Source organism: Ambystoma mexicanum, chromosome 1q, assembly GCF_040938575.1.
Source record: "Ambystoma mexicanum isolate Mex_15411 chromosome 1q, UKY_AmexF1_1, whole genome shotgun sequence".
Taxonomy (NCBI): Eukaryota; Metazoa; Chordata; class Amphibia; order Caudata; family Ambystomatidae; genus Ambystoma; species Ambystoma mexicanum.
Window position 1 is genome coordinate 699,467,637 of NC_090922.1, and position 17,966 is coordinate 699,485,602.

General features: G+C 43.8%; 1 protein-coding gene across 1 annotated transcript in view; it reads left to right on the forward strand.

Annotated features, from left to right (window-relative positions):
* STX18 (syntaxin 18) overlaps window positions 1-17,966 on the forward strand; it is a 559,937-nt gene that overhangs the window by 295,484 nt on the left and 246,487 nt on the right. The window contains exon 7 of the mRNA XM_069641306.1: window positions 14,045-14,133. Coding sequence (XP_069497407.1) covers window positions 14,045-14,133 — 89 coding nt within the window. The remainder of the gene's footprint in view (window positions 1-14,044; window positions 14,134-17,966) is intronic.

The window sequence follows — 17,966 nt, forward strand, 5'->3', positions numbered from 1 at the left end:
CTAGGCTCCATAAGTAGTTATTATTATTATTAGGGTATTTATTAACAAATTACCCGTAGACTGTGTCAAAGTATTACATTATTTGACAGAGAAAGAGAGGTTGGGGTACTAACAAGTGTGGCACTGGCTGAGATGAAGCGCACGGTCAACCGGGAACTGACGCAGTTTAAAAAGTGTATTACTACACATACGGGGACAGACAGATGATTTCAAAACTATTCTCGATCCTATCGGACTCGGACGCGAACAAGACTTGGGGGTATATGAAGAAGTGTGAAACAACCCTTGGAGAGACGATCTCGACGGATCACTGGGAGAACCTATGGGGTAACATACCGAAGCTAACCAGATCCATTCAACTGAGGGAGACCTGGTACAAGATTATAGCCCAATGGCACTATACTCCAGAGACACTGCATGGGGGATGTATCACAGTATTTCACAGGAATGCTGGAGGGGGGTGCGCAGGGAGTGGGAACTGGATACACATATGGTGGGCTGCCCATGTTTAAGGGGATTCGGCAAAGAGGTGAGAGCCCAAATACAGTCTGTGGTCCCATGCCCCTCTACGCTTACCTCTAAGGAATATGTGTAGCTTGTTTGACCCTGAGGTCTCGCTCCCTCCTAAGTACCAACGCAAGGCACTTATGCAGCCTAGTCAGTACTGGCCAAACGGTGGAAGGAGAAAGATCCCCCAGCAAGCTGTGGGGAATACTGGGGATGGAATGGATTACCTATAGAGTGCAAGGTGATGCAGGGAAATTTAGGCAGGACCAGGGACAAGTTCTGGACTATCTTCAGCCGGACTATATGAAACCATGGTGTCTGCAGAACTGGACATAATGTGAGGAGAATAAGTTCATCTGAGCAGGGTGCGGATCTGTCGAGCCTTGGCAAAAGGGAGGTATGGTGGAGGGCGGGGTTTGATGGTATTGTTTGTATGAACAAAACGTCAATAAAAATATGTTGAAAAAATATTATTAAATCTCACAAATGATTGCTTCTTCCTAGAGCTTTTGGTTTGATCCTGGCCATTAAAGTATTTCCATTTGTTTTTACTTATTTATAAGAAATGGGCATTTCCCTAGATTTTTGTTTATGGGGGACCGATTTCGAGTCGGGAAAGCAGGATATACAGTGTATAAGGCATGGAAATCGGTTACCCCTCCCTTACACAGTCACACAATGTTGATTATCCTGACCAATCTCAATGGTTAATAACAACATGAGACACCAGGATGTAATTTATATAAAAAAATGCATTCTTGTTTTCCATTGTTTAAAAACTCATTATTCTTTGTATCTCACAGACGTAATACATACTCAATATACTCATATATAACAATAGATCAATAATCAATATAAACATTCTAAAACCTTGGAGTGTACGGTGTTAGCAGTGACATTGAAAGATATCCAGTACACCGTTTCTGGCAGATGAATTGAGACAGCTTTTTCAGTTGTTTTCATTAGGGAAAACAGACAAAACCATGCCCACAGCTATACTCTGCGCTTCCATAACGGTGATAGAATGACACGATGCACTAGTCACACGAATGACCTATGTTGACATTTTGCAGAAAAAATACAGTAGCTGTGGGACCAGGACTTTGTTATTGCAACGTCCGCTAGGGAAAAAAACCCAAGGATGACTAGGTAAAGGTATGTTCTCTAGTCAATTGTCGACGCGTGTTTCTGCCTAGTAACTGAGATATGCTTTTTCCTAGCATTCTCAAACAGATGATTCTAAGGCCTTCATCAGGACAGTAACTTCATTGAAAGAGAGACTCAATCTTGTGTACCCCAACAGTTGGCAGCCACTCTTCGTGTTAGTGCCGTATGTGTATAGGGATTTCATTGAGCTGCTTCTATTTGTTCAGCAGGGGATTACAAATTCCTTCTCTTAGTACTGCCTGTACCAATCGAAGGCATTTGATGGATTAAGGTGTAAATTGTGAGAGGACGTCCACGATTGGATAGCTAGGAGACGGTCTGAGAGGGAGGAGAGAATAGTGTCCAAGAAGGATGAAAAGGAAAGAAAGATCTGCGAGTTGTCCGCGTAAAGGTGGCTAGAGAAACCAAGAAAGTAATGATAAAACCTATGGCAGGAGTGCATAGAGAAAATAGAAGCAGGCCAAGGACGGACCCTTGGGGCACACCATAGGAAAGAGGTAGGACATGAGGGAAAAGACCATCTCAAGAGATGGAGAAGGTGCGGTTGGTGAGATAGGATTTAAACGAGTTCAGAACCAAACCCCATAGACCAAGGTGAGAGAGCAGAATAGAGTGGTTGATGGTATTGAAGGCTGCAGATAGATCAAGGAGTACCAAAAGAGAGGAGTGTTTGGAATAGCGTGAGGAGAGGAAAGACTCGGAGACCACCAAGAGAGCAGTCTCGGTGAAATGACTGGGACAAAACCCAGATTGAAGAGGAGGAAGAAGAGTGTAGATCAACAAAGAAGGTAATTTGGGAATAAACAACACCTTCCAAAGGTTTAGATAAGAACGGCAAGAGAAATGGGGAGGAAATTAGAGGGAAAAACAGGATCAAGAGCAGGTTTTTGAAGAATGGGAAGAATTGAAGCATGCTTAAAAGAAGCAGGGAAGGTGGCAGAGGAAAGTGACTGGGAAGAAGGAAAGAGTAAATAGATGGGATTAAGGAAGAATGTAGAGGATTGCCAGGGGCAGCAGTGGGGTGTGCCTTAGCAAGGTGAGTGGAAATATCAGACTTGCACTGCATCCATTGAGCCTGGAGACTCTGCGTATCACTCCAGGATTTGGCCCCCGCTCCACTTTAAGAAGCCGCCGGAGGTCCACAGGGTGAATCTTGCGGGAAAGGGCACAGGTGTTTGGTGGCCTGAAGGGTGTATGGCGCCCAACCTCCCGCACTGCAAGCTTGGGGCACAACCCGTATAGACAAGATGGAGGTTGAGGCTGCGCAAGCAAGAAGAGTGCTTGCCGCAAACTTTGCCATTGGCTTTGGTCGCCAGCGCAGTCCACACTGCAAGTCCATACTGATGCCAGACTCGAGGAGTAGCCAGTCACCTCCTAGTCCATCCATCATGTCAAAACGGAAAATCCTGACTGTAGACGGAAAAGTTTTACAGAACTCCCCTTATGTAGCCCTGATCAAAACAAATCCCAGAGCCTGTTCAAACCAGTGGTTGAGGCCAACATTTTGATCAACAAGATGAACCAATTCCTTGGAACATTTGCTGCCCCAGTCAACTTGGACCCCGGGAGTGACAAAGTAAAAAATAAAGACTACAAGATTAATAAGGATGAACTTATTTCCAATAATAGCAGTAGTGCAGTTGACATCAGCCCCTTGTGTCAGGGAGGGGGGGGGGGCAACAGCCACAGTTGACATTATGCTGGGAACTCTGTATTTGACCCTGGCCCTGACTCTGTCCCTGTATGGTTTCTGTCCAAGTGTGGCTGGAGGGGGAGACAATGATCACAATAGCACTTCCTCACCCCCTGATGTATTTGATGTCCTGACCCACAGTCAACTCCGATTTTCCTGACATTGCACAACATGGATCTAATGTGGGTGATGGCACTGCTGTTTCAATGATGGATATCCACAGCCAGTGCCCCTCGGGACACTCGCGATACCCCTGACACTGCACCAGTTACCATAAACTCAGTCTAAGCCAAAGCTGTGCCTCCGACGGATTGCCAGGGCGTGACCTCTGTGATCACTGCTGAAAATACTGAACCACAGAACGAATGGTCGGCGGAGAGAAACAACTGTAAGGGAGATATCAGGGGTGACGTGACACACTGCAGGCCAATCCCCCAGGGTCCAATGGTGCCAAGAGTGATACCCAGCTTTACAGCTTTACTCCTGTCCCCCCTGTCATCTCCAACCCCTGGGGAAAATTGCACCAAGCCCGCCTCCCCCCACCCCCCGAACCAGCTGCCAAGGGGACATCAGCAGGGGAGGTGTGCAAGTGCTGTATTGTTCTGTCAGAGTTGGTGTCAATAAAGAACCTATTGCTAACCCTCCTTGAAGCATATAGAAGGGGAGTGATTATGGAGGAGCAATCAACCAGCCAGGATGATCAAAAGATGGTTAAAAAACCAGCAGAGGTAGCAACACCCACTGAACTCGCCGCCCGTTCAAATAAGGCTGGCACTAAGCTGGCTAGGTTGCGGCATATTAGCAATAATAGAGATAACTGGGCCCAAAGTAGCACTTCCTGCAAATGGACAATTGGACTGAAGGTACTCACTGTCCCGTCCATGTACCCCATGCAAACAAAACCCTATCCTACCTCCAACCCCGCCGATTCCTATCAGGCGGGCTGATAGTGCACCCAGAACATGTTCCATGGCTGAGAAGATATCCAGTAGGGCTGCTTATGTACTCCCAGAACCCGTCCCCCAAACTAACAAGGTGACAGTGAATCCTTCGTTGGTGGGGGAGGGGGCATATTTATATACAAGGCTTTTGAAATTGCCGCCAAACCAACTTGAAACCAGGGAAGCCCTTGTGAACAAATGTACCCATTGGTTCTGGGATGTAAGGGGCTGCTATCAATAATTTGTAAGGACATTCTAAGTTGTATCAGGTTGCATTGCCAAGGGGAGCCCTTCTTCGATTCTATACGGATTGAATTCAGAGAGCTGAGGGTAGTCAATGGCATATTGGGAATTGACATGAGATGGCACTCTGCACTTACAAATTAGTGCCCACCCCTGCACGTTACTGCCACCCACTCCAAAACCAGCCCACAACATCATGTAGTCCCGGGTACAAATGTAGCCCTCCTCAAAATCAGTATGCAAATTTCTATGCTTTCTGGCACTAATGTAGTCCCACTGGGGAAAAGGTTAGTGGGCAAGTCGGCTTGGTGAAACTATTCTTCAAATAGGTGCAATCGATGAGCCAGCCGATTTTGAAAAACCCAATTGAGGAGACCCTTAATGGGAACTGAGCCCTTGGACTGCAATCGGGCCCCAGTGTTGCCGTAATTAGCATAAATTTAATGAGGATGAAATGCAGAATTAACTTTAATTCATCACTTTACTTCTGTTATATTGATGTTTATATGCGTTGTGTTGTACTTTTATGGCCTTATGGCCGAAATAAAGATGATAACTAAAGGAGCAGAAGCATGTATAGAAGCAAGGTGGAGGTTAAATCACCTACAAGAACCAAAGGTTGGTCAGAAGACAGGAAAGAAGGGAGTCAAGATCATCACAAAAAGTGGTGACTGGACCCAGTGGGCTGTAAATCACCAGAAACGCAAGAGGGGATGGGGTTGGAATAAGTGGCGTAATGCTATTCAAAGGCATAGAGAGATGTAAACTTGGCAGAAGAGGTGATGGAGGAACAGAAGATAGGATGCCAAAAGTTCCACCGTGACTAGAGGAGCAGAGGGTGTGGAAGAAGTGGGGAGAGGACAATACAGAAGGAATTGTAGTATTAGTAGAAGAAAACCCGAGTTTCAGTAAAGCAAAGAAACTGCAGGTGAAAATGGGAAAATGGGTAAAGAGCAAAGTGAGCTTTGTTGTGTGACCGAATATTCTACAGACCAACACTGAGAAATTTTGTAAGATCTGTTAAAGGGGAATAGATAACATTATTATAGTTACGAGAAGAAGAGGAGGTAATGAAATGGCGGCTGGGATGCAAACAAAAGATGTTATATGATTCGATATATATTTTATTTATAGCTTGCCCAATAACAAGTGTTTCAAAGCACGACGAGGGGGGACAAGACAAAGATCTTACTAGGCCCAGTGACATTGAGCTTGCGCAAGTGCAGGGGAGAGGAAGGGGGGAAAGTGCTAAAGGGCTGAGTGAAGGGAGGAGGAGGAGACGTGCAGGACATAGGATCTGAACATCAAGGAGCAAGAAGTGCGGCAAACAGGTGTCAGTTCTAGGTGCAGAACAGCAAGTGATAGATAGTGCAGGTAGTGGAACTGTAGGGCTACAGATACAGCCCCAAGTACAGGGTTGCCAGGAGGCAGTGCAGGTGTGCAGCTGGGAGGGCAAGGACCTGGGCCTGTGGTTCAGAGAGTAGCCAGGTAACCAGTGCAGTATCAGACAGGAGATCAGCAGGGAAGAGGAAGAGAGAAGGCAGAAGCAAAGAGGAAAGTCTTGAGCTGCTTCCGGAACGGAGATGGTTCTGCTCAAGTTTCAAGAGGCAGGGAGGCTGTTCCAGAGGGAGGCGCCCTCAGAAGAGCGAGATCTGCCTACAGCTCGTTGCTTGGAAAAATGCCTGACCCTCAAGGAGTTTGAGGTGGGGGAGCGAAGGGCTTGAGTAGGAAGACACGTAAGAAGAGAAAGCTGGAGATATTTTGGTCCCAGAAGTTCTTGTGAACAATGCAAAGGGTCTTGGATTTGATCCGTGCAGCCACTGGGAGCCAATGGAGAGATTTCAGTGCTGGAGAGATAATATCCCTGGGCTTGAGGCCAAGGACAAGTCTTGCAGTCCTGTTCTGGATGAGTTGCAGAGGGCAGAGAGTAGAGGCAGGCATATTTGTATTTGTATTTGTTTATTTATAACGCGCAGACCATCAGGCCCGGGGGCATCAGGGCGCAATGTGTACAGCAGTTGCAAGGACAAACATACAGGCAAGGAGGTTACATCACAAAAAATTTAAACAATACCAGTAAATAACAATCATATTAATTACATATATTACATAGTTTACAATGCACTAGGATTAACTGAGGAAGTATCCTAGTGTGAGCAAAATCGTTAGCAGAATTAGCAGGCCAGAAATGGAGTCAAGGGGGGCAGGCCGGGGAAAATAAGACACAGGTGTCGGGCATGTCTTAATGCTGGTCAAAGAGCCAGGATTTGGTTTTAGTCTTGAAGGTGTTGAAGGAATCTTCGGCTCTGATAGTAGCAGGGAGGGTGTTCCAGAGTTTAGAGGCTAGGACAGGGAAGCTGGTGCCTCCCGCTTTCTGAAGCTTAAACCTGGGGATAGTTAGGCAGTGAGTCTGAGCAGTTCTTAGTGGTCGGGTAGTAGAGTGGCGCGAAAGCCGACTACATAGATAGAAAAATTAACTATTTAAAAAGAGGCTGTTACAATAGTCAAGCCTAGAGAGAACCAGGGCTCTAGAAACAGTGAACTTCTGGGGGAAGGGAAGGAGAGGGAGAATACCCCTGAGTAGGTACAGTCGGTAGTTTGACTTCTTCGAGACGTCAGAGATGTGAGGAGAGAAAGAGAGTGTGGAGTCGGAGATAAACCCGCGGTTCTTAGCCTCGCAGGTGGGAGCAGGCGGGGGGCCAAGGGAGGACAGCCGCAGAGTGAGGGGAAGGAAGGGTGCTGGTGTGCCAATGAGGAGGATCTCTGTCTTGCTGGCATTCAGGCAGAGATCATTGGCAGCGCACCACTTTAGGATTGCAGAGAGACAATCCGGGATGAGAGAAGAAGAGCCGGCAGTCGGGAGTCTGAAAGCGAGCTAGGTGTCATCCTCATAGCATTGGAAGTTGGCGCAGAAAGCAGCAATGCGGTGGGCGAGAGGTACCAGGTATTGGTTGAACAACCAGAGAGAGAGGTTAGACCCCTGGGGAACACCGCAGGTGGAGAGAGAGAAGAGAGGAAGGACCCAAATTGGACCTGGAAGGGTTGGTCAGAGAGGAAAGAAGTTAACCTTAACCAGGCCATAGGCTGATCAGTGATACCCAGATTATCACAGAGCCGGTTGAGCAGGATGGCATGGTTAAGGATGAGGACAGAGGGGAGATTAGAATCCAGGTTAGAGAGCAGGATGCTCAGGAGAGCAGTTTCTGTGCTTCTGGCTACTCTGAAACCAGACTGATGGTCATGGACACAGCCAACAAATTCGGTGTGAAGTTTAAGCTAGGAGATGTCCAGCTTTTTCAGACGTTTGCCCAGGAAAGGAGGGATAGAGATTGGGCGATAGTTAGCCGAAAGGGAGGGGTCGGCTGAGGGCTTCTTGAGAAGAGTGTGCACAAGAGTGCTTCAGGGGGGAGGGGAAGGTACCGGGGGCGAAGGAGGGGTTGCAGAAGTCAGCAAAGGCTGGGGCGAGGGTGTCGATGTGGTCCTTAATGGTTTTGGAAGAATATGGAAGAACCTGTTTAGATGAGATTTTCATAGATCGGACTTGTCTAGAAACCTCAACAGGGGAGAAGAAAGGAAAGGCAGGGAAGGGAGGGGGAGTGGCCGCAGGGGGCCCGGAGGGAGATGAAGCGTGGGGTATTAAAGAAGATGTATTCCCAATTACTCTTCTATTATAGCGTGCCTTACTGACAAACCTAAAAATGTTGAATCCCAAAACCATAAGTGGACCTAAGAAGGCCAAGATTGTTTTAACACCCTCAATCAGATTGCTTATAGTGAGCCAATCCTAAAAGTTGCTAACTTCAATAAGATCATCATATTACAAACCGCTGCATGCCAGGTTGGGTTACAGGCCGTTCTCTTCCAGGAATATTTTCTTTATTAAAGCACTTGGTATCACATTTTACATAAACAGGCTGCGAATCGCATAACAGCATTCAGCAGCGATGAAAGAATGGATGATCACAGACAGTGGGGCGTAAACGGACAATGTTATCCAGCAACAAGAAAAAAGGGTGATGATCGCATCTTAGGTAGGCAGGCATGTAGTACAATGACTGTGTCAGGGAGATTGGGTACAGGCACAACAGTTTGTTTAAGGGGTTTCATGAGTGCTCAGTAGGAAGAAGCTGAAGGGCTGTGTGAGACAGACATGGTATAAAGAGACACAGACTTAAAGGTAACAGTTTCAAAAATCTTTATTAAATAAAGTTCTGGGGTTGGTGTAATACCTAACTGGCCCTAACTCTAAAGGGATTGTTCCCTCAACTGATGTTTCTAAGCGCTTGCGATGTCCGATAGTCCAAAACCAAATTCCGCCTTGTGTCTAAACCCATGCTTGCCCTCACTCTTTGACAAAATGTGTTAGGAATTATTCTTAAAGAAAAATAGTGGGTCAAGAAAAAGGAAATGTAAACCACAGCTGGTTTCAGGTCGTTTTACCAATAGGTGTAGTTTTGCCAGTGCAAAATAGTTAAACTCAAAAGAGTGGCATTTGGAACCTCCTACTTAGTGCTCTTGCAGTAAGTCAATAAAGTTCACAATGTCTCTGGGTCTCTTGGGGTTCCCTTCCCCAAGCTCGGACTCCTCTGGTTCCAAACAAAAATACACAGTTCTTGTCAGGCCTCTTAAGGTTCCCTTTCCCAAGTGTAGGCCCCTTTTGTCGTCAAACAAACAATGTTCTCCTGGTCAGGATGTACGTTTCACTGTACAGTTCTTACATGCGGGTAGTATCAGAGACTTTCGAAAACGCTCAGCTCTTTGCTCCTCCCTGGCGCGACCACTCTGACCTCTAACCTCTCTCCTTATTCTCTGTACCTTTCTTCTGGCACCTTTTCCATTGTGTCCCTCCCTCTTTCACTCTGTTCTTTTCCACTTCACTGTGCCTCATGCACGCCTTCTTTTCTATTGTGCACACGTGCATCCTATTTTCATCTTGCTGTGCCTCTTGCACAATCCTCTTGTCTTTATCGTGCCCCTGGCACACTCTGTTCCTTTGGTTGTGCACCCTTGCACTTTCCTTTTTCTTCGTCATGCTAGTTGCACTTTCCCATTTCAACCTTTGGGTCGCTTGTACCCTCTTTTCCTGATTTCAGGTCGCTTGCACGCCCTCTCTTTGCCTTCTCTCGCTTTTACTTTCACCTTTTCAGTTTGTCGGGTCACTCGCACCCTCTTTCCTGTTTTGGGTTGCTTGCACCCTCTTTTTTCCTTCTATTCTTTAAAGTTCACTTTCCTCTTATCTCTCTTTACTTTTGCACCGCTGACACATTTTTCTTCATGCTTTCTCTATTGCTTTCAGCTCCCTTTACTTTCTCTCTTGCTTTCTGCTTTCTTTACCTTTGTGCCGCTTGTAAAGGTCCAGAAATCCAGCAAAAAGTGTTGGGGTCTCACTAGGCGAGGGGATGAAGCATACACATGATAAATCTCCCTAACAAGGGATACCTACCAGGGAGCATTAAATCAGAGATTGCCACTTAGTGAAAAACTGAAAATATTAACAAATATCTCAACATTCAGGTGTGAGGGCTTCCCGGCTTGGTTAGAGTGTTCGCTGCTGCCCCCATGCTATGTAATGTCCTTGGGCGTGTGGGTTAAGCTTGAGCACTCCACGCTTTGTCTGGCGCTGATGTTCTGTTGATGTGGGTCACATAGTGGCTTACTTCTTCCAGACTGCTGTAGTGCTGGCTCTGGATCTTTGCTGTTCGGCCCTGTATCTTTTTGGTTTTGTGCTAGCGGTCCTGTACTTGAAGCTACTGATATTGGGGATCCCAGAAGAGAAAGCCACTGGTCAGAATGGTGTTGTGCGGGCATGTGATGATTACAGTACATTCTAGTATACAGGAACAGGGACTGAGGCCCTCCCAACTCCCACACTCCACCTATGGCTTAGGGCTGGCTCTGGTGTAAACCCAGGCTGTTGGGGGTCCCCAGCCCCTCTAGGCAAGGTCAGGTCTCAGACCCTTTGAAACTTGCCTCATCTTCCAACTGTCCCTCTCGTCCCTCTCTTCCCACCTCCTCTTGATGTTCACCACCCTTATCCTGCTCGTTCTCTCCTACTGCCTCCTTAAGATGTCCCTTTCCTTCTGCCGCCACCTGGAGTCTCTCACCTTCTCCAAATGTTCACCAACCTCCATCTGCTGTTTCCCTTATATCAGCTTGTTTTCCTCTTTTGGGCTCCATCCTCCGCATCCTCTTCACACACATCCTGCCACAGGCTTCACAACGCTAAATATCTTGAAACACCTGCTGCATCCTCCTATGAGCACCTACAGGTTTTGAACCCGGGTCCTCTCAATAACAACCTCACCTGAGCCGTCTCTGGGATTTAGGGGTTGGGTCAAGGCCTTATTTGGGCTGTCTACCGTCTTGGTTTTCACTCCCCCTCTTTCAGGTTCCATGTGTTAATATCCCTGCAAAAATATCGCCATACAAGAATAGCGCCATATTTTTGCAGCAATATTAACCCATTAAACCTGCGGGGGACACCCCTGCAACCCCATCTCCCATTTACCCCAACGATCCCCACTAATAATATTGCCTGTGGCCGTTCCTGACGACCATATATATAGCAATATTATTGGTGGGGATAATATTATCTGATACCCTCTTTCATGGTTGGGAAATATTACACAAGAGTTGCACAGCTTTTCTGGCTCTTCGTGTGAAAACAGTGCTGGTAAATCCCTTTAAAAGTGATCCTGAAGTCTTTTTGTGAAAGAAATGTTGAGTCACTGTGAAATGTCAAGTTTGTATTACCCACGCATGAAATCTCTGTCTGTAGACAATGGATTAATAACATTGTATTACTCATGACTATCCACATTGTGGGGGAAAACCTCCCTGGACCTTTGATGTGGGTTCTGCCTTATGGCGAAGCCCTCCGGAAAAGGAATGTTACATCTATTTCTTCGTTGCGAGGCTCAGTGCTTTTGTGCTGGCTGTGTTTGGATGTAGTTTGGTACTGGGGTTTTGGGTATGGGTAGTTGGAACTTCAGGCTATTCAATCTGGGGAGACGGTCTGCCGATCTTATTTTCTCAGCCTTCAGAGTCACAATTTCTTAAAGGGACAATGTCCTGCAGGTTAAAGAATAACTAATAGGATCCTATGATTTTACCTACCCTACCAAGCCGCAGGTGCTATATGAGGATGAGTAGGTGAGCTCTTGTGCTATGTTTGTGGGGGGGGGGGTTTGGCTCCTGGCCCTTTTGGCTACCCTACTAAAATTCCAGAGACCCAGGCAAAGAACAGTTATTTCAAGATGCACTGTCCTCTTGCTGTGAATGGCTTTGATAATTTAAAAGTGAAATGATTCCTTAAATGTTACTTTAAGTACTGCAACCTTTTTTTTTTAAACTGACTGCTTTTTTTAAAACATGCAGATAGCTACCCTGGTAGGAAACCTTTCAAGCCATTTCAGATCTGTTGTTTACTGTTATTTTTCACTTGTTATGTTTGTAGATCCTATGTTTCTGAAAGATCTTATGTTATGTTATTGGGCATTTCTATAGTGCCTTTTTTTTACCATTGGTATGATCTCAAAGCGCTGTGAGATGAACGCCCTTGGGCACTGTAGTCCAGGTCACTGGAGTAGGGTAGTAAAAGCTGCTTGGGTGCACTCAGTATGTGTGCAACCTGGGCGGTTTGCGTGGTGTGTAGCTGCATTCTAATGATAGGCGTGGTGTAGTGGTTGTGCGAGATCAGTAGAATGTGTGCAACAAGGCCGATTTGAATTGGTAGCTGCATTCTGGCACTGGTGGAGCTTGTGTGTGAGATTGTGTGCAGCGAGGCCAATGTTTTGTGGGAGATAGCTGCATTCTAAAGACTATTGAGGTGTTCATGCAGGTGTATAAGTTTGTGTGCAGCTAGGCCAAATTAATCAAGGGGTTTTAGCTGCATTCTATTGTTGGTGCAAAGGAGAGAATAAGCATATTGGTATGTGTGTGTGTCTGTGCAGATTAGAAGGAGTCCCCTGTTTCTGATTACTTATCAGTGCCCGTTAAGGTGACCGTCACACCCTGCTTTAGAGGATCAGAGCTTTTTAGTTCTCAGACATTCTCAGACTAGTGTGGAGATTGTTCCGATAACCAGACTTCAGCATGTCCTTCTCTTTTTGGCGGTATCATCAGGGTTGAGTTGCCTGATTGCAAACATTTACTTCGGTATGCAAGTGCCGGTCTATGGTCGTGCCTGTGTCATTGTAGCAATTGCTTATTGGATGACATCTTCTCAGTGTGTTATTGCATTCAGTTCTGTTCTGACGGACATACGATTATATCCTAGATATGACTAGTACTCGGTGTACCTGAAGGTCCAGCATCAGCGTCTATGGTGATCCCTGTGTCTTGTTGAGTCTGCAGTTGGTTATTGGATGACACCTTATCGGTGTGTAGCTACAGCCAGTTCTGTTCTGTTCTATCTGACTTACGAATACATCCTACAAATGATGACTGGTACTGAGTTCACCTTGAAGATCCAGCACCTTCTCAGTGTGCAGTTACATCTAGTTACGTTCAATCGGACTTACAAGTACATTGTAGAAATGAGGACTGGTACTCAGCGAAACCCAATGGTTCAGCATCAGACCTGTGTTGTTAATGCTGTGTCTGACTGACATTGTTACGTGCAGTGTAGGTTTGAAAATTCCTGGTCTGGTGTGTGGTATGAGTATTGCTAGCAGGCGACAGCACATCAATATCACTTGTAGGAGTTTGCCTTGCCATATTCCTCACCTAATTTTAGAGCATATTCCCTTGAAGGTCGAACATAGTTCGTTCATTTCTAATGCTCGCGCATAAGTGCTAATTGGCCCAGTTTTCCATGTCCTGGGTATTGGTTTACTTTGAGTGGTTGGGTATTCCTGTCCTAATTTATGCTTAGGAATTGTGAATTTACACTGCATCGTTGTCTCTTGCAAGACCCGAGTGTGCTAGAAAGCTCATCTGGAACATAGTGCATATCCGCAAGAGACAAAGATGTGGGAAAGTGATTTGACTAAGACCACACAAAGCAGTGGAGCAGGAAGCGGATCGCTTAGATGCTTACTAGAAACAGAACCTGTTCCAAGGGCTTGTCCTGTTTTGGAAGATATTAGGCAGGTACTAAGAAAGATTCACAGCTGACACTATGTGGCTATGGTGTCAAGCATGGAGACAGCAACTAGCCAAATCGCAATACTCATGCTGCAGCCATTGATCCCCACATGCAGTTCAAGATCCCTGCCCCAACAAGGGAATGGTGTAAATGAAACGGAGTACCCATGTAGTTATGAAAGGAGTCACCACAAGAGTATAAAAGTGCCTGAATATTGATAAAGATGTGTTTTTCCTTCTCTACGGTTACAATACCCACATTTGTCAACATTATTGTACCTTTAACTGCTACCTACTTCATATCTGTGAATATACAAGAAAAAAGTTTCATTTCCCAAAAAGATTTTTTTTCTCTCCAAAAGATTAGCTATACTTGTAAAACCTATATATTTTTTTTTATCACTAGATAAAAACGTGTCAGAAACGTCTAACAATGTTGGTTTGTGGGAGGATGGCAAAGGTGAAGATGAACTGTCGCCTGAAGAAATTCAAATGGTAATCACTTTAATCTAATAACTGACCTCTTTTATTCTATTGAAACAAGATTGATTTCTCTGACTGTGGTTAGGAAATTGAATCAAGTAATATCTGTACATCCATCTGTTAGGTTACATATCCTTTGAATCTACGCATTGTATCACATGCTGCAGACACATGGGAGTGGATGGTAATCTCTGCAAACTAAGAAGCTCCGCCCACCCAACTAATATAATATGGTTGGGGAGATGGATCACTGTTATAGACTTTCCAGGCTCAAACCAGTCTTTAAGGTGCCTCCTCCAAAGAGACAAACGCAATTACTAATGTGTCTTCTAAAACCAAGCAAATATAATACAAACACAAATCTACACTAAGTGGCCAAGAGGAAAAAAAACAACCTGTATTGTCAGTGGGGAGTAAAAAGATAAAAAATAGATTGACCTGAACTCCTGAGTTGTTAACACATGGATTTAGAATTTTAATTAATACATTTATAGGTTGTTAAATTATTCTTCGAGTGCGGAGGAGATGATAACCAACCCTGGCATATGGGTTGTATAATGTAAATCGGAAAACTATAAAGTTCCCATGTGTGGGAACTCCCGTCCTCTACACACTATCAATGGCTCAAAACATCTGAGTCCAGTAATTTTAAATGGTATTTAATATTTTGTATAGTATTTTATATGTTCATTTCGCTATGAATCCACATTTTGTTATTTGCATAAAAACAAACATAGACAGTTATTTATAAATTTCAAAACATATCAGATAAACGACACAATCCAATTTCTTTGATAAACTTATATGATTTATTTGTGGCCCAACGCATTTTGTGAAAAATCACTTCTTCAGGGGCATATGAACAGATTTCGACATTATTTTTTTTATTTTGATTAGCTGATACAATCAACTTTTCAAATGTATACAATCGGTTAAGATTATTATGTACACTTATTACAGATAAAATGCTTATGAAAGAAAAAAGGCTTTTGAAAATTATTCAAATCATTTTGGAAAGAAAATCAAAAAATCATAATTTCAAGTATAAAAATGTTCTCGTAAGAATTCATTTAAGCATACTTTGGATACTTCACATACATTAACCTCATGAGCAGGAAATATCGATTTTAGAAACTGTACAATTGCAATGCGAACAGCTAATTTTGTATTGGCAAATAAAAATTGTCAAATTTCATCTGGATCATTGCAACAAAAGGGCGTTGTAAGGAACTTAACATGTTTTTCTCTCCTTTCTTTTAGCGCTGAACATGAGACAATGCAATGTTTAAGTGTTTCTCTCACATCTGTGAGCTTACAAAATCGACAGAAATTGCGTTCACATGGTATTATTTTTCTCTTGGCTAAGACTTCATTCTTTGGCCAGAGGTTCAACCTAAAGCGGAGATATTGACTTCTTATTTGAGGCGACGACACTTGACTAAATAGTCCGCCATAGTACACATTCTCTTATGACCAAACAATGTCGCATCGAAGTCCCTATATGACAAGCATTTTGAGCGATTTACAATCCAGTCGTGCTGAAACATTTTTTTCTTAGCACGATCAGGATTGTATAGTAGTACATCTAAATCTATAGAAGCATCAGCCAATGCATTTTAGGTGAGCTTCAGCCACATTTTCGGAAGCATTTTTAGCGAGACTAGTAAATACTGGGCTATGATTCCCAATATATTTGGACCGTTAATATTCAGCAAACACTTCTTTAAGAAAGCAGACATTTTTCATAGCACGTGCGCGTAAATTGATACTAAACCAACTTCAAAGCAAATTATTGGGAGTGGTGTACATTTCGGCAAGCCTAAAACCTTTTTCCAAAAGCTTGCTTCAATTTTGTCCCACCAACATTGCTCTTTAGAATATGAGCTTCTACTCCGTATAATAGTGTGGGTATTACTTTTTGTTTGTAGCATGGTATGGCTTAATGAAAATTTGCCATACTTTCGTGTTATAATTTTAGCTTGAGCTGTTAGCGTCTGCAATTTACTTTTGAGTTTGACGCTGTTTATCTAACGCTTCAATTTCTCAGTCATTGTGACACCTAAATATTTATATTGTAGAACAGTTGTCAGTGTCACGTTATTTAGGAACCACTTATAGGGTTTTTGTTTTGTGCTACCCTTAGGCCTACAGATTAGGACTTGCGCTTTTTCCGTATTTATTGCAAGGTTGTTTTGTGTAACATAAGTGTCAAGAGCTCTTAGCATATTCTGGAGACCTACCAGTGTTCGGGAAAGTAGCACGAGATCGTTGACATACAACAGATAACGTATTTTCGATTGCCCTAATTTTGGTGGATCGCTGACCACGTGGCGGAATGCATTTCCCATATCTAGTATAAATAGATTGAATATTGATGAAGCCAAAAGGCAACCCTGTTTGAGTACGCGGTATGTTGGAAATTGTGCTGTTAATAGGCCCACCAAGTTCATTCTGACCTGCATAGTCGTGTCAGTGTGTAGGAGCATGAGCAAGGTACATAGAAAGGGGGGAGCACTTGTTATTAACCAGCTTTTGATATAGCAATTGTCGATCCATTGAGTCAAAGCGACTCTAAAGTCAACAAATGCTAGATAAAGCAGTTGTTTTCTAGTTGCCATGTCAGATTTTATTGCATTCATAGCCATGATGTTCGGAATTGTACCCAGCCCCGTAACAAACCCAGATTGATAAGGGTCTCTTAGTTTGCAACGTTGTGTCCATTCATTAAGATCCCTTAATATTAGTCTCGTGAAAATTTTGCCCAGCGCATCCAAGAGAGCTATTCGCCTGTAACTTACTGGCAGTTGACAATTGCCCTTTTTATAGATGGACACAATGATGGAGTGCATCCATGTGGGGGGAATTACCTGGGTTTTGTTTATGACAGAGAATATATGGAATAATATGTTTGCCCATAATTCAGGGTTCCTTTTCAAGCTTTGATTTGATAGCCCGTCCGGACCACAAGCTCTGCAATTGCTTGCCCTTTTAATAAAAATGATTATGTCGTCCAAATCAAACTTAAGAAGAAAGGTATTCCATCTACAGGATTCCACTATGGAACTACTATCTGGAAGTGAATATAACTTAGAAAAGTGCTCGATCCACAGTTGTTCAGTTATACCATTCGCTTGTATTATGTATTGGGTTCCTAAGGAGCCTTAATGTAGAAGAGTCCGGACTTTTGCTGTGTTTTGTGCTTGGAGCAAGTTTAACATTTTTGCTCCATCATCTTGATATAACTTGGCCCGTATACTTCATAGCCAGTTCCTGTACCTAGTCATAAGTCGTGTTAATAAAGCTAGTCTTATCTCTATAGGTTGTTTAAGGGCTTCCCTCTTGTGCAGTCTCAGCATGGTTTTTTGTCTCCTCACCTCATGATTATATGTGTGCATATTTATAGGTTGAATTTGGCAATTGGTTGAATTCTGAGATTTGTGTTGGAAAAGCTGCATCATATCGCAGTACATGACACTTTGCATACTATCGCTGAAGCTCGTGGAATTTAAGTCTGATAATAGCATATTAAAATTTTCTAGATACTTTTCCGACAATCATAGCCTATTTAGGCCTGGATTTACTACAATATGGCCTTGTTGACTATTATAGTATTTTCTAATACATTTCCCTCTCGATATACTCCAATTAGCTGTTAATTGGTTATGATCACTCAAGGTAGATTCCACAATACGAAAATCTCGAATCAAAGAGAATACATTCATATTAACATAGATATAATCGATCGTGGAATAACTGACACCTCTGCGTCATGTAGGAGCCGGGGGAATGTCTGACTGAAATGCTCCATTCAGTCGTCGTAAATGTTGTGATTTTATAAATTGATT